General features: G+C 39.4%; 1 protein-coding gene across 2 annotated transcripts in view; it reads left to right on the forward strand.

Annotated features, from left to right (window-relative positions):
- LOC119656280 (RNA-binding protein 24-like) overlaps window positions 1–24,292 on the forward strand; it is a 123,553-nt gene that overhangs the window by 35,684 nt on the left and 63,577 nt on the right. For both annotated transcript variants that reach the window (XM_038062707.1, XM_038062709.1), the window contains 2 exons: window positions 11,549–12,024; window positions 12,086–12,212. In XM_038062707.1, the coding sequence (XP_037918635.1) occupies window positions 11,710–12,024; window positions 12,086–12,212 (442 nt within the window). In that variant the 5' untranslated portion in view covers window positions 11,549–11,709. The remainder of the gene's footprint in view (window positions 1–11,548; window positions 12,025–12,085; window positions 12,213–24,292) is intronic.

Genomic DNA, 24,292 nt, shown 5'->3' on the forward strand with positions numbered 1-24,292 from the left:
ACCGGCAATCATGCCTACGGAGCTTATAGATAATTAGCCAGGAGTCCTGTTTTGAAGTTTAACTCTGTCTTCGTGGTTGACACAAGTTTGATCCCTTGATCATCCAAACAATCACGGTTTAGGATACTTTCCTCATAGGGAATCTGTTTCACCGCATCGGAATTGTGCATGAATCAGTTGTTATACATCTTGTCGGTACATCAGATTGAGTTCTATAAGCTTCGAAGGGCCACTGGATGTCGGATACCGGTCGACTCAGCTGTGAATGAGTACCTAAGTTAAATCGGGGTTATAATCTCAGCGAGCGCAATGCTGACCCCTTTGTTTCCCACATAGTTGTACAGTAAACATCTGCCCCTACGTTGGTACATAATATGACTTGTGGAATACTTTTGCAGGCATACCAAAATTTTAAAAATGAAACATATATTTAATGCCATCATACGTCCAACCAATTCTTTCAAGATTTTGTTGGGAATACGTAAATTGATTGAAAATAAGCGTAAGTTGTGGTAAACCCTTAACTATAGAAGACAAACTCCCAAGAAAACCTTATTTTCCGTCTAAAATCTAGATTCCGAAACTCTAATCGTTCCAAAATCTGATCGATAAGATATAATAATAATTTTCTCTATCTGAGAACCTCAAGATCGCTCGTCTTTTAGATTTATTCCAACAATTCAACAGAGATGTGTAATTTGCTGAACAATGTGGAAATCAATTCAACTCGCACATGCTATTATGATCGATATAGAAACTATTAACTGGAAAGAAAATCTTTCATAAGAAAACTTTTAGATTAGACTTCCCAAAAGTTTTTGTGTGAAATATTTCTCGTCATCTTTCCGGGATTTATTTCTAAAAACAATAAGAATTTTGGTTAAATATAGCTCATAAAACTCGAAAAAATGTATTTGTATAATATTAGCTAGCAGGGAAAAGTTTGCTAGAGAAAAACCCATACTGAATTTGTCATAAGTCTAGTCATTACCTTCGAGGTAATTGATAGAAACCACTTTTTGTAATAGCTGCTAAAACACACCCCCCTTGGTGGCGAAAACTCGAATTCACGCTCAGTAGGAATTCGATAATTATCTTTATTTTGAAAATTTTTTCAAATTACTTCGCAAAATCTGTTTGTCTGGCCATTGGATCACTAGCAATTTTAAATTATAAAATGAAATAAACATTTGATGGAACCGATTGTTCTGAGAACTAAGATGCGATTGACTAATTGTATAATGAAGCGGTCGTAATTCTACTCCTACTCTGAGTAAACAATGAATACAAAGATACGTAGAAGTTGATTCGGTTTACTTGATTGAGTATTTGTATTCCAGGTTCGCATCTATAAGACTTCTTAGCCCGCTTTCAACAATTTTGAGGAGTTTTAAATTATTTTTGTTAAGGAACTCAGAGCTTCTCAGCTATCCGAATGGTTAAAGTAAAATTGTTTACGTAATATCCCATAAAACATGGAAATAAACAATTAGCAAACAGAAGGTTTCAAAATTTATAACAATTTACATAATTTTGAGGATAGCCCAAAAGAACCCTTTGATCCTTCTGTTGTTTGCACATCCTTGTATTTGTATTGAGCATCTTTAATCAATGCACTAGGGCTGACTATTTGAAAGGCTGCATTTTCAAAAAAAAAAATTCAGGGAAAAGACACAAACCGGAGCAAAAAAACGGATAAATCGATATCGGGCCTCTTTTCAAAAAGGACCCTTCTCAAATAAACGGAACACATCGTCATTGTTGTGAACACGTTCTTTGCGTTTACTATGTAAGCGACGTTTGATTCAGATTTAATTTACAGTCAGTGTTGGTATTATATGAACGTTGAGTTTTCTGTATTTTTGAGAAATTGGCGAGATAATTCTAAAATGATTTGAACTATTGTTCATTTAAAAACAGGTCAACCTAAGTTTGTGGTGAGTTTGGACCTCGTTAATGCTTTTAAAATGTTTTCTCTCTTTCGGCGTTTCAGAATTATTTTCTATATTGCATTCATTGGCATATTTGTACACTTTTAATTTAGCTTTACTTGTCGTAAGTTGGATGGGGAACACAATCACATTCGACCTGAAACATCACGCCTTATTTCGCTATCGCCAAGAATTGGCGTACTTCATGGGAGGTTGCCAATGCCAAGGTCTATGAGATGCAATAGGTGTTCGACCGGAGGTTTGGTGGTATATTCGAAAGTCACCGCGGTTAGATATGGCTAGGAAATTTGTATGAATCTCGTACTGGCAATGACTTTTGGTTGGTGAGCAGATTTTTTGGATTTAATTTTTAACTTCTTAGCGACGACATCGTTATATGAAAAATAGAAATTCAAACTACTTTTCCTTGCTTCATGTTTTGGTTTGTGTCTTTTCAAGGTTTTGTGTAAAACCCTTAAGCTCATCCTAGTACTATAGTAATGTAGACTATAACGTAGGGCATGATCCTACCTAGTTTGGTGGAAATCGCACTATTACTAACAAAGTTATAGTAGGTCAAATTTGTCGTTTCTTTACAAATTCAAGATTATGAATGTCTAATATCACCTGAAAGTGGATATTCTCACATAATATATACATATATTATGTGCTACGTTCCCGACTTATTTTATGCCTAGAAGTGGAAATCTCTAGAAATACACTACTGTGACAATCTGCAAAAATGTGTGGTATTCTTACAACTTCTTTTTTCCCCCTCCAACTTCTTTAAGTGATCAAGCTTTCTGCTCTTCACGTCTTTGTTCCACGATCGGCCTGACTACTACTCATTACGATAATGGTCTGTAGACTTAAGCTGACTTTCAGAGTCTTCCTCTCTGAGCAAAAGCGCATACAGTACAACATGACATATACAACTATAATAATAATCGTTGGCACAACAATCCATATTGGATCGGGGTCTTAAAGTGTGTTAGAGCACTTCATTCCGTAACGGTACACTACAGAACGCTGTAGGAGGCAATGTGGTCAGCATTACGCTCGCCCGAGATTATTACCCTGATTTGACTCAGGTACTCATTCACAGCTGAGTCGACTGGTATCCGACGTCAAATCACGATACAAATCCCACTGCCGACAGCGAGATTTGAACCGCGACCTTCCGTACAACAGACTTGTGCTTTAACCACTCAGCTATCCGGACACATATACAACTATCTTAAGCACAAAAGTAAGAATCATCCAACCTCAATTTGTGCAGATACTTCCGGTAGCTGCCATCTCCTGAAATAAATCGTGACCCAGATTGGAGTATACTACGGTAATCAGTATATGGGTTCAGTGACCCCTCTGCGGCTGTAACTCGGGTCTCCAACGTTAGGCAGCATCCGTACTAGCGATACGCTGGCTTTAGCCTCTTTCTCATAGGCATAGTCCAGGTGTGACTCCACATTGATCTTCGTGCCAATCATTACCCCTAAATATTTGATAAGTGGCTTTAAAATGCTGATGTGCCTACCAACCTGAATACTAATCGTATTCCTTTTCCTACGATTATTAATCAAGACCACGTCAGTCTTTTGTTTCGTTAGGTCAAGTTGAACCATCTCCAGCTACACTTCTGGTGGTGATGGTTTCATTATCGTGTACTTCTTCTACTGTTGTTTCACCACGACAACTAGACCCAGATGAACCGCGAAACCGATTTCTCCTCCTTCGACGCGGAAAGAGGTCCCCATTGTACATCACTTTCCATAGGAGAGGAATTGAATACAGCTGTATATGATTGTGCATTGCTTAGTTCCCTCATACATTCGCACCAAATTTGCGAGTAGTTTAGTCAAGTAACTAGGGACACCAATTTTAGCCGACCTGGACGATTTTTATGACGTTAAACGTTACCATGTGACAGCATTTATTGGTAGACATCGCGTCGCGAGCCAACTTCAGAAACTCCTCTATGACGTCGCCCGTTGAATGAGCTTGTCGCAATCGAAACTGCCGCTCCGATAGGTTATTTATATGTTTTATGATAGGGAGAAGTGTATTATAAATGACCCTTTCTAGAATTTTGGCTACCGTGCCAATAAGACAGATAGGGTGGTATGATAATGGGTCTCCCGGTTTTTGTTTTTACTTTTTGCGGTCTGCTTCCTCGAAGGTTCATGCATGCATCTTTTTTGTCGCCGAAGTTTGGTTTTCTTTTGGTTCATTAGTACATTCTTTTTGCGCGAAAGCATGCAGCTTTGATATACGCAATTTTTTCAGTCCGCCAATAGTTTGATTGCCTATTGACGAGGTTTCTTTGTCTGGGAATCTCTTAAGCTTTCATTTCCATACCGAGACAACGGCTGACAGAGTCTAGCACACAGACTCTTCTCGGAAATGGCTCCACCTATTGAGGTGGCATTTGGCGAACAGGTGCAGATTATGGAATTCCACGCATACAGTTATGCGTATTATCTCAAAGGGATTTGGGGGGGGGGGGGAGGTGTATTTCCCATACTAGCGAAAAGGGAATGCAAAGCTTTTTTCTTCGTGATAAGTCGATTGATTTTTACTTTTCACAGCACGAATCATTTTTGGAAACCATCCAAATGAAAAATCAGAAAAAAAATCATGAAAATCAAATTAAGTTAGTAATTTCATATTGCATTGAATAGTGTAGCATTTTCATATGAACGTTTGTTGGGCAGTGAACTAATGTGTTATTCAAAACCATACATCCCGAATTAGGAAACAACAGGGCAAAGGGTTTACGTTCGTTGATAACGAAAACAGCAAATGTGCAAATTCAAGATTGTGTTCACCAACAACTCCCTGAGCTCTAATTTCGATGAAGCACAATCCTATTTGAAAGTAGGTAACATCTGCTTACATCACATTAATCCGTGTTCTATATAATATGAAAAGGAGTAAAGAAAAAAATCTTTACTCCTTTTCACTACTTTGTAGAGTATAGGACATCCACACTGTCTCTTCTTCCTTATTACTATTTATTTCCCGCTTTTATTTGTAATCAGTGTGCTAATTTCATTATCATAACACTTACTTCTGTGCAAGTGATAAACTTATAACAGCGAGACAAGTACAGAGACGAAAACACGTCCATGAAGACCAGGATTCGAAACCGGGGCAAAGAGATTGAGACGTTGACCAGCCCAAACATCGCACCGTCAAATATTTAATATTTTCTAATCATATTTCTGCACTGCTATAAATTCATGGGGCATAGCGCGTCAACAATGCCAATGCACCCATGCCAGGGACCCGCAATAAGTTTCGACTCTCCACGATTTTCGGAGAAGCTTGCTGTTCTGCATTACATAAATCTAGCATGGCTGACTCGCCCTCTACCATGGGACAGTGCCTGCCTTCTTTTCTTAATGTGTCACCTATCCATCGCCACTTCCGTCTTCTGTCCAACATGTTCACGGGCATCTGGCGAAGATCTTCATTTGATACTGTCTCAGAGCGATACTCCGAAGGCAAATCTAGGTTGGAGCTTCCGAGTAACAGTGGCGATCATTTTCTACATTTTGTTCCTGTTGAGAGAGAACATTGGCTCGAACAACTTCAATTTGGTGTTATTGTTGTTAGAACCACATCTGCAAATTTTGAATAAAATTGCTAATGATGCCACGGCTGAACCAACAACATTTATATCAACAATGTTTTCGATATTCCGCCTATCAGTTCAAATGGAAACAGTGTGATGTTCCGCTAGACTGAGGACCTCGGTTTTGTTGGTGTTTGTCTCAGTTTGATTCCACTTGCCTTCTCCAAATATAGAGCGATTTGGCCCAAGGCCATGACTTATTAGAATAGTCGAGGAGTGTGGAGAAAGTTGACTTGGTCCGTCCTATATCGCACCAATCTTCACCGATAACGAACATACAAATTATCAATGATAAAATTCAATTCTGCAGAAATTTAAATTACTCTAAACTTTTACCTCAGTTCAGTACGTGACATTTTGCGCAATCATATGTCGCTTTGCCAATATCTTCTATTATAATAGTTTCTACGAAATACCTTTCCTACGTGGAGCACTCCAAATACACTTCCTGTTTACCCTTTTTTGGAATACTATACATACATACATACTATTCCACGATGATCCGAAGGGTGTTAATCTGGTCGGTTCAGAAGGTAGGAGGTCTTAGCTATTATCCTTGCGGCAGCAGGAAGTAAGCAAGCACCCTTCCATTCGGAAAGAACGCACATTCAGGATGAATGCTCTTCTCGGGAATTTTGACAGTCAGCCACTTCCACTCACTGGGGTAGATATCAGATTCCCAGAGTTTTTATCGATGAGTGAAGCTAGCACCCTTACAAAGACTGCATGGCTGCACGACTTTATTTCGCGCGTTGATGGCTCGTAGCCACACACAACCTTCAGCTTTATTCGTTCATTAATCCTCGCTCGAAAAAAAGGTACGAACACGTTCGGAAAGCAAGTATACTTTCGCCCTCACACCCCTTCGATCAATTCGAGATTAGTATATTGAAAGCCCAGGTTCGCCTCTTGCCAAAAAACGATCCATATTCCTGCCAATTGCGAGATTCGCATCGTCATCCGTTTCCTCGTTGTGAAGGGAAAACTTCAGTTTAGATTTGTATAACTATTAAAATTATGGATATTACCCACTACACGAATGAAATCAAGAAACCATCTTAACAATGGCGTCATGTCTTTACCAAAAAACTCACTTAGTCAGGGGGACGACGATCATCGACACGGCGACATGCGGTGAGAAGCTAAAAAAATGAAAAGGATCAAGGGCAAAGGGGTGGGAGGTAGGGAAATTGATTCGTTGCCTCACCACCTGTTTCGAAATGAATGACGCTTGTGTTCAGAAGTAACTTACATATGTTCTAATGTGACTATGTATTTTTAAGGTTTTACGGAAAACCTCAAAGCCTCTTTAAAATCGGTTCACTGACCGTCAGTTTGTCTATCATATGCATATTGCCTAGAAACGGTTACACCTGAGACACGAAATTTAATGAAAAATTTGAAACTGTGAATCTGGATGCAGTGAATTACATTCATCCACCTTGAATTTTAGTGGACCTCATGTATGCGAAAGAGGACTGCAATATTCTTCCACCAAATATAGCTATGTGGGGTATCATGTGAAAAGCTTCGATTAGTATTCTTTGATGGGGTTCCTGTTAAGATTGGTTGTAAAAGGGAGGGGTAAAAGGACAAGAAAAGGGCCAATTATGTCAAAAATCCATTCTTAGAAATGACCAAACTGAAAAATCTGACGTTGGCACCTAAGGCTCAAAATACTCTCCGTCATGATATCTGCTCAAATAGTATTAATAACCAAGACCAATTGCTTGTTTTTGCGGTAGATAATTCGTTGAACTATTTTCCAACTTCTTCGAAATTGCTGTAATGCTGCTCTGCAGATGATGTGAAGAGGTGATAGTCAGGCGCCGCTAGGTCAGGGGAGTGCAGCAGGTGTCCTACCCCCCGATTTCATGATTTCTTTCACTGGTTTTGCTGTGTGAGATGGCGGATTGTCGTGTAACAAAATCTCTTTCCCATGTCTTCGGGCCTATTCTGGCCATTTTTCGACCAATGCGTAGCTTAAATTAATCATTTGTAGACGGTAGCGTTGTGTAGTAATAGTTTCGCCGGCCTTTAAGAGTTCATAATAGAAAATACTGCTCTACTACTCTACTCTAGTGGATATACGGCGGTTGCCACATTTTTTTTATTATATATTGTGCTTATAGACTTTCCTTATACGAGTTGAATGTCCTATACAATTGGATGTTATCTATATTCAGCGGTCGCAATATCGTTCTAGCGTTTCTTCATTATATTGGTTATCGGATAGTCCATCCCCCTGTAAGGGATCAAGTTGCTTGTAATTTTTCTTGTTAATAATACAAGCCTCCAACGAAGAAGTGAAGACGAGCAAGATCATTTTTGGCTGTTCCTGAGCATATGCTGATGAATGGGGGCCGCCTCCATATTTTGCCAGTTCGGCTATAATTCCATCGGCTCCAGGCCACTTACGTTTCTTAAGCCGATGAATTGCAGGGGCTTTTTGTTGCACTTTCGGTGGTAGCAGCGGGACTGCTAACTCGTCGATAATCTGGATGTTGAGTAGTTTTGCAAAATACTCAATCCATCGTTGCAATAGGCTCATGCGGTTGGTAAACAATTTCTCTTCTCGTCTCGGTAGAATGAGCACCAAAGTGTATAGATATATGGCTTCATCCTACTGACTTGTTAGTCAAACATGGGAAGCTGGTGCGGGGACTGTTTGTATTCGAGTTCACAGACTTGTTAGTACTCCCATACTAGTTAGTACTCTTCTTCCTCTCTGTTACTAACTTATAATCATCATTACACAAGTTTTAGAAGCTTAGAACTACAACTGTTCGATAACTTTGGGATTTTGGCTTGGATCGACTTGAAATTTTGGGAATACATTATTGAAATATTTGACTACAAGAAGGGACAAACAAATAGAATGGATTTTTCGAAAGTGCGAAACGGATTGCTTCCCTACTTCGCAATTAAAACATTCAGGAATAAGTGTCCTGCCATAACTGGGGCTTCCACTGCCTCTGTATCGACATTAACGTTTATCCGTAACGTAGTGCCCACCTGTTCGCTTACATACCCAAAGCGGGTAACAGCTAGTTTCATAATTTAGCCCCCACGGAAACCTGCTCTAAGTAGTAGTAAGGTAGGTGTTTCAGGTTGTTTTTTACGGTCAATCATTTTGTTACCGTGGTTCCAAGCATCTACCAAGATCCTCTTTTAGTTCTTCTTCGTTTTCGCACGTGCGAATCTGAATTCTGTGCGACACTTATCACATCTGACATCTGAGGGAGTATTTATTTCTTAATAAACGGACTCCAAAGCAAAAAAGTGTACACGTAAGAACAGTTAAAGGAAATCAAATAGTGCAACAACGCAATCTGTAATTTGACTGACTCACTGTGTCTAAATAAGCGAGCTCTCGGGGATTCCATCAGGTTCTTCAGGTCAACTCGCGGCCGTTATGATATAACAGGAACTTGATCGCGCTTTTATTCTTCTCTCATCGTGTTTCTAGGTAACAGAAAGTGCCCCGAGTGGCCGTTCGGTGTCAACGCGCTTCTCGCCAAAAACCGCGACTGCCAGCTATTGCACGGTTCGGGAAAATGGAACAGTTTTGCGTCCCCAGGTTATTTTCGGGGACAACGGGACGGAGAACCCAAAAAAAGGGACCGTCCCGTTTTGAACGGTTATGGTTACATTAGTTATACCTAGTTGTGAGGCCAAAAACAGCGTTTTTTATGAATTTTTTTGTGAGAAGATATTTTATTTGATAAATATATGGAAAACATATGCTGGTCCTGTCTTTGTTATATTTAAAACTCCCGTAGTCCGTTTTTAATAATATAAAATTTTACGGCTTCTATAGATGATCTCCTGAAGGTCCTCCACGAAAGGGTTTGGCGGTGGGAACCCTCTCTGGTTTGGATTATCAGAAATGGGAAATTAAAAAAAAATGTTTTGTTAATTAATCAATGCAGGCATTAATCGAAAGAATAGTCAAAATTTTTATTTTTGAAAAAGACAAAACTACAGACTGAAAGTATAAATTGAATGCTCGCACAATTTAACAACGTGGCAGATCTAATCGATCTGATAAAATTTACTTAGTTGGCATGAAATATCCAACTAAATGTAGCTCTTAGGTATAAATTAAAGCTTTCGACTTTTTTACTGTAGATGCAAACACAGTAAAGAGGATCTTCAAGCACATACCAAGTTAGAAAAAGAGCTGCTACTTCGGTCTAAGTTCCGGCTACTTTCGAACGCTCGGAGACGCCTTTACGAATATGTATCGGTACGAATATTTGCCGGATCGATTTGAAATACTCAGAGAATATATTCAAGTATATGCACATTCTAGAAATGCAAAAAAAAAAAAATTTACAATTTCTTGAAAATGTATAACCACTTAAATCGTTTACTGGCTGATTGCGGTCCTGTTTTCCTGAAAAGTACCAAGAGCTACCGCACCAGCAGTTATCTCTATTGTCTACAACTTTGAATACGAAGGAAATTTTATTGTCTTCCTAATTTGATCGAATTGAAGAAAGTTGAAATCTGCATTTTAAATCAAAATGATTGCAAAGCAAAAGCAGTAATTGACCAGTAATTCACGATGAACATCTTTAGCAGAGTCAGTAAGAATTGCCCACGAACAATGGAACTCCGATGCAAAAATAACCTGCTTTATTTAATTCAGCAGCTGCATTAGTCCTCTCTTCCATACACCAATTTCAATTAAATGAAGTAACAAAAGTGGAAAAAGCCTCTCCGTAAAATTATTAATTCCAACCATTGTATGACTCATACCAAATCAGAATTACTATCGAAAGAAATTCAGGGAGAGAAATCAAAAGGATATCGAACGCATACAGGCACTATAGATTACCAAACTAATGTAATTCGCATCCCAATACTTGCGCGAGCTTGTTATTGTTCCTTCATATCTCACCATCCTGTATCCTCCGTGCGCTACCAGTATTTTCTCCCCATTTTATTGTATTTGTGCGTAACGCGTGTTTCGGACAGCTGCACCAAATTCCCCTCGTAATCTATCGAATATTATAGACGCTACGACTACACTTTTATGCATAAAAGCGAGTGCTTGTTGTATAGTGCGTTCATGAACTCCCTGCCGAAAAAATTGTGTAGGGCGCAAGCTAGGCAAAGGACATTAATTTGGCGGTAAAACCTGAGACACCCTTCCACACATTTTTGCCCGATAGTCGTCCTCCTCCTCCTGGCCCTCGACCATTGTTCAATGTATGCAACCTTCCAAGTAAAGTACAGCGAGTTTAGCCGGCCATAGTGAACACAACAAACCACCACCGTGACTTTGGGGTAGTACGATCGTTACTTTTGCCTAGGGTAAGGATGAATTCGACGGTCTTGTTGTTTTCAGATAGGAATTTTATAATAAAATGCAATGTGTTCCACGCCAAGGCAAAAAAGAAATATTCAATAGGAGGAAGGATAAACAAGGGATGTCGGGAGAGTCAGAGAAGGATTTGAGTAGTACAACACATTAGGAGAAAAGGGTAATTTCTTTGTTATATCTCGAGGGAGCAGAGCCTGGCGAAACGTACATAGTCAGTTCAAACGTAGTTAGGAGCAACGGCAGGCATGAATGATGCGCTTAAATTAAGTATGTCACTACGGAGAAAGATTAATTTAGATCCTATGGTAATGTCGCTCTATGCCACTTTGTCCGCAGTGAACGATTCTGAATCTAATTTAAGGTTTTATTACTTCAAATGTTTCAAGATGCCATTTTAGCTTGAACCCTTTGAGATTTTATGGAGTAGCTGATCTGTGGAATGGCCGAAAAGCTGCTGTGATGACCAAAAGCACATGATAATTTCGCAAAGTTTAAGTAGGGAATTTGGTATTTAATTAATGAATGACACGGGCAGTTGGGAATTTATGTTTGCCTTGGGGAGTACTGTTATTTAGTAAGATTAGATTGAATTCTATTTGCATATTGGGTCGTAAGCTTTTACTCATCTGTTTCATTTTCTCTTTACAGATTAATCAAATAGTGTCTTAACTGCAACAAAGGAAGACTAAACTTCGTTTACAGCCGCTCCTATTGCGCTAGAAATACGTAAAGCGGCAAACGTAGCCGACGAAAAAGAACATTTTCTTGTTTGAAAGGGTTTAATAAAAGCCGTCAAAATTCATTTCAAAATGCTTATGCCCGGTGCGACCGAGACAGATGCAGCCGCACTGGCAGCTATTGCACAAGCCAACTCACAAGCGGCGGCTCTTGCTGGTGCACCTGCTGCCGCCCTCACTGCACAGAATGCCACATTAACTGCCGCCACATTGACAACATCCTCCGTACAACAAAAGGACACCACCTGGACGAAACTTTTCGTTGGCGGCCTCCCTTATCACACAACAGACAAAAGCTTAAGGGAGCACTTTTCCGTGTTTGGGGAAATCGAGGAAGCAGTTGTGATAACAGATAGGCAAACGAATAAAAGTCGTGGATATGGATTTGTAAGTGGCACTTGTATGTGTTCGGTGGAATTGATTTATTTAAACTGTTTATTTTGTTCAGGTGATAATGGGTGATCGCGCCAGTGCCGAGCGAGCATGCAAAGACCCCAATCCAATCATAGATGGCCGGAAAGCAAATGTAAATCTAGCAATTCTAGGTGCTAAACCACGTGGCAATATTACACCAGGTGAGTAACTTTCTCAATGAAGTATTGAATTAATATTGCGATATGCATTGTAATCTATTTGGCAATATAGACAGGCTTGCATATGGTTTAAATTAAAAAAGGTTTATCTGTTCGAATGGAGGAGGGAGTTTAATTGAAAGGGAACTGCAAAAATGTGTTTGTACTTTACAGTAGATTTGAAATAAAATGAGATAAAGGGGGTGCATCACTGCATTAAAGGGAAGTGATGAGTAATCTAGGCAAAAATTCACTCGTTGCCAATTTGAGAACACAATGGAGGCTTAGCTAAATCCCGCTTTTCGGAAAAAAGACAACGATGGCTCTGTCATGTGCTATGTTCCCATTAAAATCTTTCCAAATTATTTACATAACTTCAGTCAAAATAGTCAATCTAAATTCAAAACAATTTTTATTTATTTTGTCTCCTAATACTGATAGCAGTTACAAACCTTTGCATAATAGACTTAGGCAAACTGGGTCACGATCCCAAAGCCCTCATTATAAACTGCATCAACCCACAACGTTACAAAGCTGCGTCATGGACATACATATTTAGCTTGTCCTAACAACAAAGTATGAAATGAAGTAGATTCTCGTAAATTGCTGTTGTCGAAAAAAAGCATATGTTTTGGTTAAAATCACCAATTTGTAATATATGAGTGGAGTCAGACGTGTATAGAGTAAAATGTTACACATGTTAGGTTAAATATACAATTCTTCGATTCGAATACAGATCGTTTGGAACACAAGCCTGTATGTGAGTACCACAGTGAATAAATCGATCGCAGCTTGTACGAGTGGTGGGTTCGGGTATAGTTTATTATCACACCGTTCGCGGTCACAGTCAAAATATACACACATACGGGAATCTTGTATAGAGTAAAGTTGGAGGAAATAAGCATGACGGTTGAACCAAAGCAATGGCTACATTGTTGGTTAAAAATTGGAAAACTTAATAAGTCTAGTAAGCAGCTTGTGAACGACAGCGTTGCTCTTTGGTTCACGTTGCGTTTGGATTTTTAGAATTTATAAATCGGTAGGAAACTTACGTAGGAAAAGTTTTTAGTATGGTCCTTTTAGAGGTTCGTGGAAAATAAAACCTTTTTAAAGTCAGTTCACTGTCTGTTTTGTCTGTTTTGCTTTTGCCCACTAAAAAACATCTTCTGCCACTCACCCCCGGAACTGCTTTATGTGGCATTACTCCGCGCAATTAGATCGGAATTTATCTAGTGCCTAGTGCTCAGGTTCGAATTCCTCTCCCGTTTCTTTCCCGACTGATATCGTCCTGTCTAAACTTTTTATGAATGGTTGCTATAGCCTTCACTCCACTTCCCCTTTGATTTCAATACTTGCTTCATGATGTTTTTTCTTATCAAAGGTACCAAATTTAGTACCTTTTGAAGTTCTTCAGTACTTTTTCTCATTTTTTAGTACTTCTTTTGTTAAATAGGCACTTTTCAGTACATTTCAACATAAATCGAAACGGTGCTAGAATTTAGTAATACCACGTTTGGCCGAATAACAAAATGACTGCAAATTTGAACTTTGCGCTACTTTAAAACAAAGTAGCGATTTCATTGAATCTAGTCCAGCAGACAGTTCAAAAAGAACGCGATGTCATTCGGAATTCAGAGAAAAGTCAGAAGCTTCACAACATTGTAGGAAGATGTCCCATGGACGGGCAGGGAGGTAAAGCATAGGCAGCGTGTTGTGGGCAACGAAGCTTCATAGCCGTTCGGCCAGAAGAAAACTGTTCGTCTCTGAAAGTAGAGCACAGCTGTTTGCCTTGTGATAGAACGTGCCATAAAAATCTTGGATTTTTGGTATTCAGTTCTGTGATCTGGTAAAAATGAATAAAACTGGCTTGGGGTTTATAGAAAACAGCGTGCCTATAAACAAGCCAATATGGATATTAAAACTTTCACCATACATGCAATCGTAAAGCATGTTGGCGGGAATCAGTTAATTTGAGGTTTCAAAACGACCAGAGTCACTGGTGGCAGAGGGATTTGTTATCGTGACTGGATGTTGGATACCAGTCGACTCACCTGTAAATGAGTACCTGAGTAAAATCAGAATAATAATCTTAGGCGAGCGCAATGCTGACCACATTGCCTCCTACAGTATACTGTAGTGTACCGTTATGGTCTTGAATGAAGTGCTCGAACACACTTCAAGGCCCTGATCCAATATAGATTGTTACACCAAAGATTATTGTTACTATTATTAAAACAACCAGACTGAGTGAATTGGTCTTTATTGGCTAAAACATGAACAAGAAATATACTTTAATGCGTTCAACTTTCATTTCTTACAAAACGCTACCTTAGTCAGCAACAGAACAATGATCCCAAGCACGCTTCCTTCTTGGCACGAGATTGAGTATTAGATAGTGTCTGACGCCGGATCTATAAGATTCCCCAATCGGTAAGCCTAATTCAGTATTCATTCGAACTCCATGACCATAAAGGGCACATAGACTCAAAAAATGATTTTCGGAAGGCATTGTAAGAAGCTGGGAGCGAAACATTAAACTTGAAATGGAAGTTCTAATTTGGTTGATTTTCATTTGAATCCGTTCATTTTTCTTACTGCTCCAATACTTTAGTTGCATTCGGTTGCGCACATTTTCTTTGCTTTCCTTGTGTGATCTGTGCTACGTGGAAATAAATATTTTGATCTTTCCATTGTATCGTCTTCTACATGTTTAGATGTGCATTCCTCCTCGCTGCTAGAGCAATTTTTCGCAGTGTACTAATAATATTGGTAGGCACATTGCTCAATATTTATGGAAAGGATATAATATACAACAACAGCAGAGGTGACAATCTTCCCTTTTTGCTTGAGCTTAAGTCTTCTTCTTTTTCTTCTGCTTCTTCACCCTTTGTTCGGTTAAGAAGTCGGCCCGTTTTGATTTTTTTGGTTCTACCATTTGGCTCTGTCAAAGACCTCATCTCTTCGTCCATATCAAGATATCATTTTGTCACATTTTTCGCTGCCATAATTTTTTCGCTTAATTCCCAGATTTAATTCCGTTCTTTGCAATCAGCCTTTTAAATTACGAATCTCGGTCATTGGACGTGAACTGTCACGTCCATATAGAGATAGGTATGTACTGTAACCTCCGGTTCAGCTACGGTAAATTGAAATCCACTTCGTCGTGAGGTCGATCAATCCATGTCGTAAAATCCCATATGATACTGTGGTTCCAGTACCCTTTTTAGACTCGTTCAACCTCTTCTGCCGCTGAGTTTCACTCCTTGCGAACTGTTTCCGAAGACGGCCTGCATATTCTCCAGTCCAGTCTTTCGTCAGAATAACGTCAATACTACGTTATACATAATTAGCCATAAGAGTGTGCTTAGGACAAACCCTTGTGGGATGTCACATTTTGTGCGACATCATGTTATCCTTCATTTAAATCTAACTCTAATCGGTGCCGCATTCCACTCATCCAAGACTTTGGGCATTATTTAGCAAACTGTCGTGTTTTCTCGACCTTGGATCTAGCCAAGGCTTAAATGCCATCAAATCCCTGTAGCTCCCCAAGATATTCCAAAGATAGCAATTTGCACAAGTTTCTAACACACTGATGTTGACTTTTGGCGTTTGCAATGCGGCGGAAACCTTTCACAGATTCATTCACCCTGTACTACGAAATTTTGACTTCTGTTTCGTCTATTTGGATGATGTTCTGGCCTCATCTTCAACGGAGTTCGAGCATTTGGCACATCTCGAGTGCATTTTTCAACGTCTCCTTGACAATGGCCTAATTATTAATGTTGAAAAGTGCAAATTTCTTCAGCAGCGGATAATATTTCTAAGCCATTCCATCAACCCTAAGAGCATACAACCCGACGGAGACAAGGTACAAGAGGCCGCAAGCTTTCCGCTTCCAAAAACGGTTAAAGGCCTTAGAACGTTCTTGGGTATGATAAACGTTTCCTGGCCAAAGCCTCAAAACCACCAGGCGTTACTTAGCTTCCGATCTGGTCCTAAGACCAAAGTATAGCGGGAGGATGTGGTCTCTAGGAGCCGTCCAAGCGTTTGAAACAACCAAGCAGTAGCTGGTAGATGATACACTTTTGGTATTTCTGAGATCAACAACCCAGCCGCAGTCGATTTTTCAGCAATCGCTATGGCCCATAAGGGTGACGCAGCTCTTCAGGACCTGCAGTCGGACTCCAAATACAAGTTTAAGTATCCCTTCATCTTCGGTTCATCTTCCTCTACCTAGTGGGAAATCTCCGAAAAAGGACCTAGGTCATGTTGTCTGGTTGTTTTCTGTAAGGAATTGTTGCGCTCGGTGCACAATCTTGCTCACTTCGGCATTCGAGCAACGAACCGGCTAGTCCCCAGAAAATATTTCTGGCTGCCCATGAACGAGACCAGAGAGCGCATCGTATGTTAAAAGTTTAAGGTCACTATGCATGCTAGGTGAATTAGGTGTATTCCCTAAGTCAACGAAGCGCTTCCACACTATATATCTCCACGTTGTGGGCCCTTTATGAGATTCGCACGGCTACATGTATTGCCTTACGATCATTGACCGGTTCACGCGGTGTCCAGAGGGCAATACCTTTGAAGGACATTACAGCAGAGTCATATGGGTACTCAATTTAGAACTCAAAACAGTCGGAGGCAAATGTGGAAGAAACCCTAGGTCCTAGATGCTACGAAGAATAAAAACTTTTCGCAAACTGTTATGTCTAGCATAGTGTGCCAACCAAGCCTATGCACCATTGTTATCGGTTTTCAGCAATACGCCTATACTTTGTTCTCCCAAAGACTAACTGAAAAATCTGCTTTCCTCCATTCCTCCATTGTTTAGTGCGTCACGCAGCTCTACGGTGGTCTGCTCGTCAGCCATGCTGGGATAGTGGATTGACTTCCCCACACTTGTCGAAAGGGGGTGTCAATTTTATTTCACAGAAACAATATATTTTTGATACCAGGTAAAACATAGGGGAGTGAAGGCTTAAAATGTGTGCCCAAAAAAGTGTAACAGGTCTCGTTTTCAGAACCTACGCAACCGAAAATCTGAAAAAAAAATACAATGATGGATCCATACGAAATCCAGGTCTCGTAAGTTGGAGTTTGGAAATATATATGTATATCAAGAAATATTTTGAATTGGAGGTATATGTAAGTGGGAAAATGTGAATATGAAATTCCTCATAGAAGATATTCTGTTCCTGTTCTGTTCCTCATAGAAGATATTCTGTTAGTTAATTTGATTGACATTTCTGGATTTTTACTGTTTTTAAAAGGTGATTACAACCTGGTCTTAACAAAATTAATTTAAATTTTCACACTTTGGAATGATCATTTATGCAGATTATACGCCGTAGGAGATTTGGTTTTCCCGCTTTTATGGTAATGCTGTCGCGGAATAGTACGGACTTGTGTCTATTTTTATTTGGTTTCTATGCAAAGCTTTGAAACAAAGTATCCGTGACTGATAAATACAAAAAGGACATGGGCTACACTGAATTCTGCCTTTAAAACAGTTTTCATCCCTTTTCGGTGTGAGCTTTCCATTGCGTTCTTTTAATTTGTTATCAATGCTTTGTTATCTGGGTTTTCTTAAGTAAATTTTCAACACGCGAAATGGTTGACTTTGTACCATATTGAGATCATGTCGAATCAGCATTTTCTGATTATGTGTTAAATGCGCGATATGGAGTAAAATACTATACCATAGCTAGGCTGCTAAGAAGAATCTCATGATTCGTTTCACTACTTTTGCTGGATTTGTTAAAACCTGCAGGTGAATAATTTCGTTATGAAGGAAGAAGTAAATTTACATGAAATTGAATGTATTTCCTTCAAAGTTCTTTCTTTCGCGAACGATGCGCCATGAGTAACAGCATTTCTGGAAAGCTTCTTTCGGAAGAGAGTTTAATTGATTCCTTGTGGCTCTCTCAATGTCGAAACTGATGTCAAAATGTTTTCCTATGTTAGTTGTGGAGACTAGAACCTTTTTTTCGGTTAAAACTTGCGGATCAGAAGTGAGGCGTATGGAGGAAGAAATAATTGGCTTATTGTTCTGGCCTATTCCTCTACGAAAATTTCAATACGCCTTTTTAATATTCTACTTAGAATAAACTTTGAACTCTGAAGATAGCCAAAGATTTCCATGTAGAACTCTGAATTATGTATTTGACATTCATTTATCCAACTTTCGTCTCCAGAGATAATCTGGACACCGTTTGAATCTGCTTCTACGCAATCCTTCAATTTTGTATAAAGTAACATAATTTTCAATGCCCTAGATAAAATATGATGTTGACGCGTTGACAAAAAACACACGGCAGAGTAAACACGATCTCACTCTTCTGGTTTTGAAAGAAGATTGACAATTTACAGCTTGTTGAAATTTGACGCCATCTCAAAAAGTGAGACAATCGGACTTCTTGCTTCAAAAGTTGCAATAAAAATTCATTTGCTATATTTTTGTATTGGAGCCCGAATTTTTACGTTGATCTTCCTGTTCAGCTTTTTCAATATGTAAGATCATTACCTTCGTCATTGAAAATCTCATTGCCGCGCAGCTAGAATAAATTAGAATGAAGGGGAAGGGGAAGTATAACATTTTGAGTTATTCAAATCATGCAAGTGTCATGCCATCTTCAGTAAATTTTTCGAAGACATTGCATTCACTTGAACTGAAGTTTTAATGCCAGAATTTTATCTGGAGTCATTGCAACGGTTTCGATTAATCTAACATCCTTACTTATGGAATTATTAACACATGGGAGGAAGAAGCTGTTCTTTGGAATTCACCTACTTTACACTGTCCATGTTGTTAGGTTGAAATCCGCGATCCATTTGAAAAGGTCGATCATCGTAGGAAGTATATTCCTCTTCATCCTTTGTCCTGTTCAGAAGCGGGGTCGGATTCTTAGTACAGCCCATACTGGCATTGATAAGAAGAGCATACATTTCGAAAATATTCAGTTTTTTTTCATAATTGAAAAGTCCATTTGCAGCATGGACGTATTGTGTCATGAATCCAGAACGTTTCCAAGTTGGTTGGTTCGCTTCTGTATCCGTTAATCTGATTTCATGATTGCTTGCCAAAATTGATTAAAACTAATCTTTTCATCTTTCCACCTATTTTTCCACAGGCTCTTACAAACAACCTCTGCAAATGGTAATGCCTAGTAATAACGACAGTTATCTCTTTAAAGTTGAAAGCCCCTATTAAGTTCACCACAAATTCCGATTTTATGCTCGTGAGATGGACGCATGCTTCTGATTTGTTCAGCTGCCATTTCAACAGTATCAATTGCAAGTCACTGCTGCTGGACTAAGCAGCGTGCGTAATCCGTAATCACGCATGCAATATCTATCCACATGAATTATTTTACCCAATGTATGCTGCCATTCTAAAGGAGCAGGATCAACATTCATATTTCGAGCAAAATCAGAATACACTTTCAGAAATTATAAGCAAGCATCTGATGTTTAATGTTGCATAGTAGGCGTTTGAATTTGGCTATTTTTTTCAGTCACGAATTTCTTTCCTGATGAAGGGAGAATCGTCTGATGGGAATAGGGACTTCATTGATGTTGCTTGTCTCATCGAGAGTGAAATATCAGTGATCTGATAGGAGAGTTGCTGGGAGTATTATTTCTATGCGTTTGGTGCCGAATTGGCTCGTACATAGCTGGTAAATTCCAAAATTCAAAGTCAAATTTTCCGCTCCACATTTGATAGGAACATAAGTTCGATAAGTTTGGAAATACTCATTTACTATTTATAAAATCGCCCAATGCTTGGTACAGTCATTTTCATATTTTCAAAAAAAATGTATGCTCTCAATCAGAGATAGGACAATCTATTGCTTTTTCTCTTGCTTCGAAAGACACCTGATTCTCTCTTTTATTACTATTTATATATTATCTTCCGCAAAATACTAAAAGTCGTTGTTGTGCATAGGTATCCGCTTGCTACCAGGCACAATATATTGTAAGACTCCTTCCAAATTGAATAGAACTTGTTTAAAAATAAGATTCGAATAGTGGTTATTTTCTTTTATTTTATTCAAAGTAGTCTTTTTAAGGTTTTGTGTGAAATATTGCTACCAAATTTAGTGGAAAAGTGGGAATTTTGAACGTTCACGCATACAGTGAGTTACATCCTTTTGTATCGAATTTAAGGGGGTCCTCGTAACGTATATTTTTTTTTTCACCAAATATGGTCATGTGACGTTTGTTGGAAAGGTGGGCGGGATCGAAAGCGATCATTTCTTTAACGGACCCGTTCTCAGAAACTACCCAATCGAAAAATTTGAAATGAGGAGGCTACCATTATGTCGTGGCTGGGCTCCAAAATACCTTCCATACCGATCTGTTCAAATAAAGTTAATAATAGTCTATTATTATCATTTTTAGTAATTGGCTGCAAAGCCCCCCTTAAGTACCTTTTAGTATCACGAAATGTTGCAGTGATATAGGCTATAACATTGAGCATGATCCTACTAAGTACTCCTTAGTACAAAATCGCACTATTACTAAAAAAGTTATAATACGTCAAAGTTGTCGCTTCTTTGCAAATTCAAGACTATGAATGTCAATATCACCTGAAAGTGGATACTTTCACATAATATATGGATACGTACTAATGGCACAAATGCACACTCAAATGTCTTTATATAAGAAATACGCAAAGCTTTCGTACCTGTTCTTGTACCGTGTTCTACGTACGGGTCCCCTCAGTTTTATAAGTTTGTGGAGTCTCTTATTTCTGTATGGATTGCTTTCCCGTATGATCTATCCCATTAAATCGTAAGCAGTTGCAATCTTCCGCGTTTTCGCTTGCAGAATGTAGATCATGCCGTTTGAATTTCCATTTTCTGCAGCTCTTCAATGAAGGCTTTCTCATGGTCTGGAAACAGGAGCGAAAGACATGTCTCCTTTACGCATGCCGGAGGTTCTTGCCTCAGAAGAATGCTGAAGTTACTTTGTTATCTTTTTTGAAGCGGTGACGATGTCATCTTGTTCGCCTTCAAATTCAATAAAGTAGTATCACCCATGGTTCGGGTTAATGAGGTTCTCTAGCCGTGGTTTGTCCCTTATCTTTTTCTTTGGCATCTTTATTGCAGTTGACTTTCCTTCACAACTCGGAGCTCCTTAGGGATTTCCTTTTTCCTCAGCTTCTCTTCAGCGGTCTTTCAGGAGCTTTGCTAGTATATTCTAAGGTATAATAGTTCCTCCGTCTTAATTATGCCACTTTTAATTTAACATCTCTGCAGCTATCTCTTTGGAGAATGGCAACCTTCAATTCCCGTTTCTCACATACTTGCTAGTCTCTTCCTCTGCCATTGGCCACCAGATAAAGTCCATCTCCAGTGAAATAATTAGCGTCGCTAATTAGTTAACGGCTATGTCAGTGTTTTTCCCGACCAGGGTGTTCATTCGGAGCAGACATCGTTATCTTTTCTCCTTTCTTTGACTCCATGGGGTACTGTATTTTTAGACCATCAAAGCTATTAATTTCCGCGGTATTAATCCATCAATTACTATTATACTAGTTGCACTATCTTCTTCTCCCTTCTTTCTTGGGACATTGGATTTGGTCATATTTCCAGAAGAGGCTCGGTAGGTGATCATTGTTATAATTGTTGTTAGTATTCTTGTTATGTTATGAAAGCTATTTTATTGTTTTAGCTGTAAGTCGCTTTTTCGCTAAAGGGTGCTTAGATGATGTCTACATTGGAGCGGCATTCCAATAGTATCAAATATTGTTCCTGCATAAAACTTACAACGAGATTTCGAGCGGTTATAACCATGCAGCACTTTAACAACGAATAATAACGAATAGCATTTGATTCCACTAAGGGCCAATTTATTCCCAGCACATCATAGAGATAGATAGTGTGTCGAGGCTTGATTGGAACCAGCCTTGTTTGTCGATTCAACGCAAGAGGATATAGTTTTACATCGTCTGGATAAGTAAATAAAGAAGAAGGATGATTTATGAAGAAAGAAAACATGAAAAGCCCAAGGATGGAACTCTGGGCATCCCAGACGAAGGAAAAAAGGAACTTGAGGTGCTGTCTCGACAGCCGAGTTGGTTGAGCGTCGGTCTGATTACTCCAGGTTCGAATCCAACCCTGGATGTTTTTGTTCGTCTTAGCTTATGTCTATCTCCTTTGTAATCCGTTGAAATATAATACATTATATACATGGTGGCGGTTTTTCCAAACGACTTCGTGCATTCGTCCATCGGTGTTCATCAAGGGAGCGCCCTCTCATTATTTCTCTTTGTTCTAGTTATGGACACTGTCACACGGAACATCCAAAGTCCAGCGCCTTATGCAGATGAGGATGTTTTCCTGGCGTCTCATAGCCAAACTGATCCCGGGAAACCAAAAATGGAATGATCCCCTCATGCAACACGGTCTTAGATTGAATCTGAATAAAACAGAGTTTTTGTCGACCGATCCCCATGAAATAAAAACTATCACTGTCAATGGCAGTAACCTGGCCAGAACTGATCGATTTAAATATGTTAGGTCAGTGCTATCAGCCAATGGAAAACTGCGTTATGAAATTGCTTCGCTCATTAGCGCACAACTGGTGTTCTTTGTGATCGACGTATCAACGGACGTTTCAAATCTAAAATTTATCTCAATATCGTCCATCCTGTTGCCCTCGATGGGTCTGTGTGTTTGGTGGCTATAAAAGACAATGAGCAATGCCTTGCAGTAAGAGAAACGAAGATGTTACTTTCGACCAGTGGTGTAACACGCGTTGATCACATCCGGAATAAGAATATGCACGAACGATATGGGGTTGCACCGATTGTGGAAAAATTGCGAGAGAGACGTCATCGATCGCGCTAACGAACTTACCGAAATTGATCTGAACATCGAAGTCGATGGTAAGCGGCCAAGAGGCCGTCTGAAACAACCGCGGCTTGATACGTTGGATGGTAATTTGAAAGCTTCGTGACATTCAGATCAGACAAATGCCACAATAAAATGACGCAACCGATCACGATGAGCCGCTTGTGAACGGGATAAGAGCTAAAAAAGAAAAAAAAGATGGTACTTGGACTGCTGGGAGTGGCGTAATCGGCGACGTTGTTCAGAAATCCTACTTTTCAGAAACTACTGCTAAATTTGTGTTAATTCTCATGGAAGTGTTTTTGCAGTTTTATAACTAGCAGCTTAGTCAAAAAGGCAATGCAGAGGATCAGTCGAAATATTTCAAAACCGATAGGATCAGTATATTTAAAAAAATATCATTGAGTATAAAAGGGGATCTAAAATTCTTATCAATCAACCATCGACACTGATATGCAGAGGATTAAATTCCAAGATAAGTTCGCCCAAAGCAATACTTTCATCAGATTTGCCTGAAACAGCCCCAACCTCCTCTAGCAGAGTCTACAGTTCTGGGCATTTGTTGTACGTTTTTACTCTTCAAAAACCACTGAAACATCCAAAACTACCATGAAAACGTAATTTTCCCGAGTTTTTGCTTGCGATCGCTTCCGGTCGGAAATCAAGTACGCTCCTACGAATCGTCTGCTAGTGCGCTATTTGCTTCTGCCAGAGCTGAAAATTCATGATCGTGTGATATATCGCGAAGCCGTAGGTATGTAAACGATCGGTGGCCTGGTGGCACGATCGATTGAGCTAAATGAAACCACATCTGATTATACGCATACAAGTACGTATGTGGGTTCGTCATGTGCATGCGTTTACTGTGAACGCAACCCACAATTGAATGGGACGACGACGATGGCCAGAGGTTTCGGTTGATGGCTTACAGGCTCTTCCGTGGCTGCCGCCACCATCATTTCCTCGTGGTTTTAACGGCAACGTTTCAAATGGGCCCACGAAAACTAGGCTTGAAATGAACCACGAAATTCAGGTTTATACACACAAGAAAGTGAAATTGGAAACAGTTTCCCTCGGCATTTTTATGATAATTTCGTGAATTAATACGGTTCGATATCAGCAGTAAAGTGTGTGAACTATGTTGAGGCATGGCATGGTATGGCGCTTTTCCCTGGCTGCATTCATTACTATAACACGTATGAACATATTGCGAACTGGAAGTGT

This window comes from Hermetia illucens, chromosome 4, assembly GCF_905115235.1.
Source record: "Hermetia illucens chromosome 4, iHerIll2.2.curated.20191125, whole genome shotgun sequence".
NCBI lineage: Eukaryota > Metazoa > Arthropoda > Insecta > Diptera > Stratiomyidae > Hermetia > Hermetia illucens.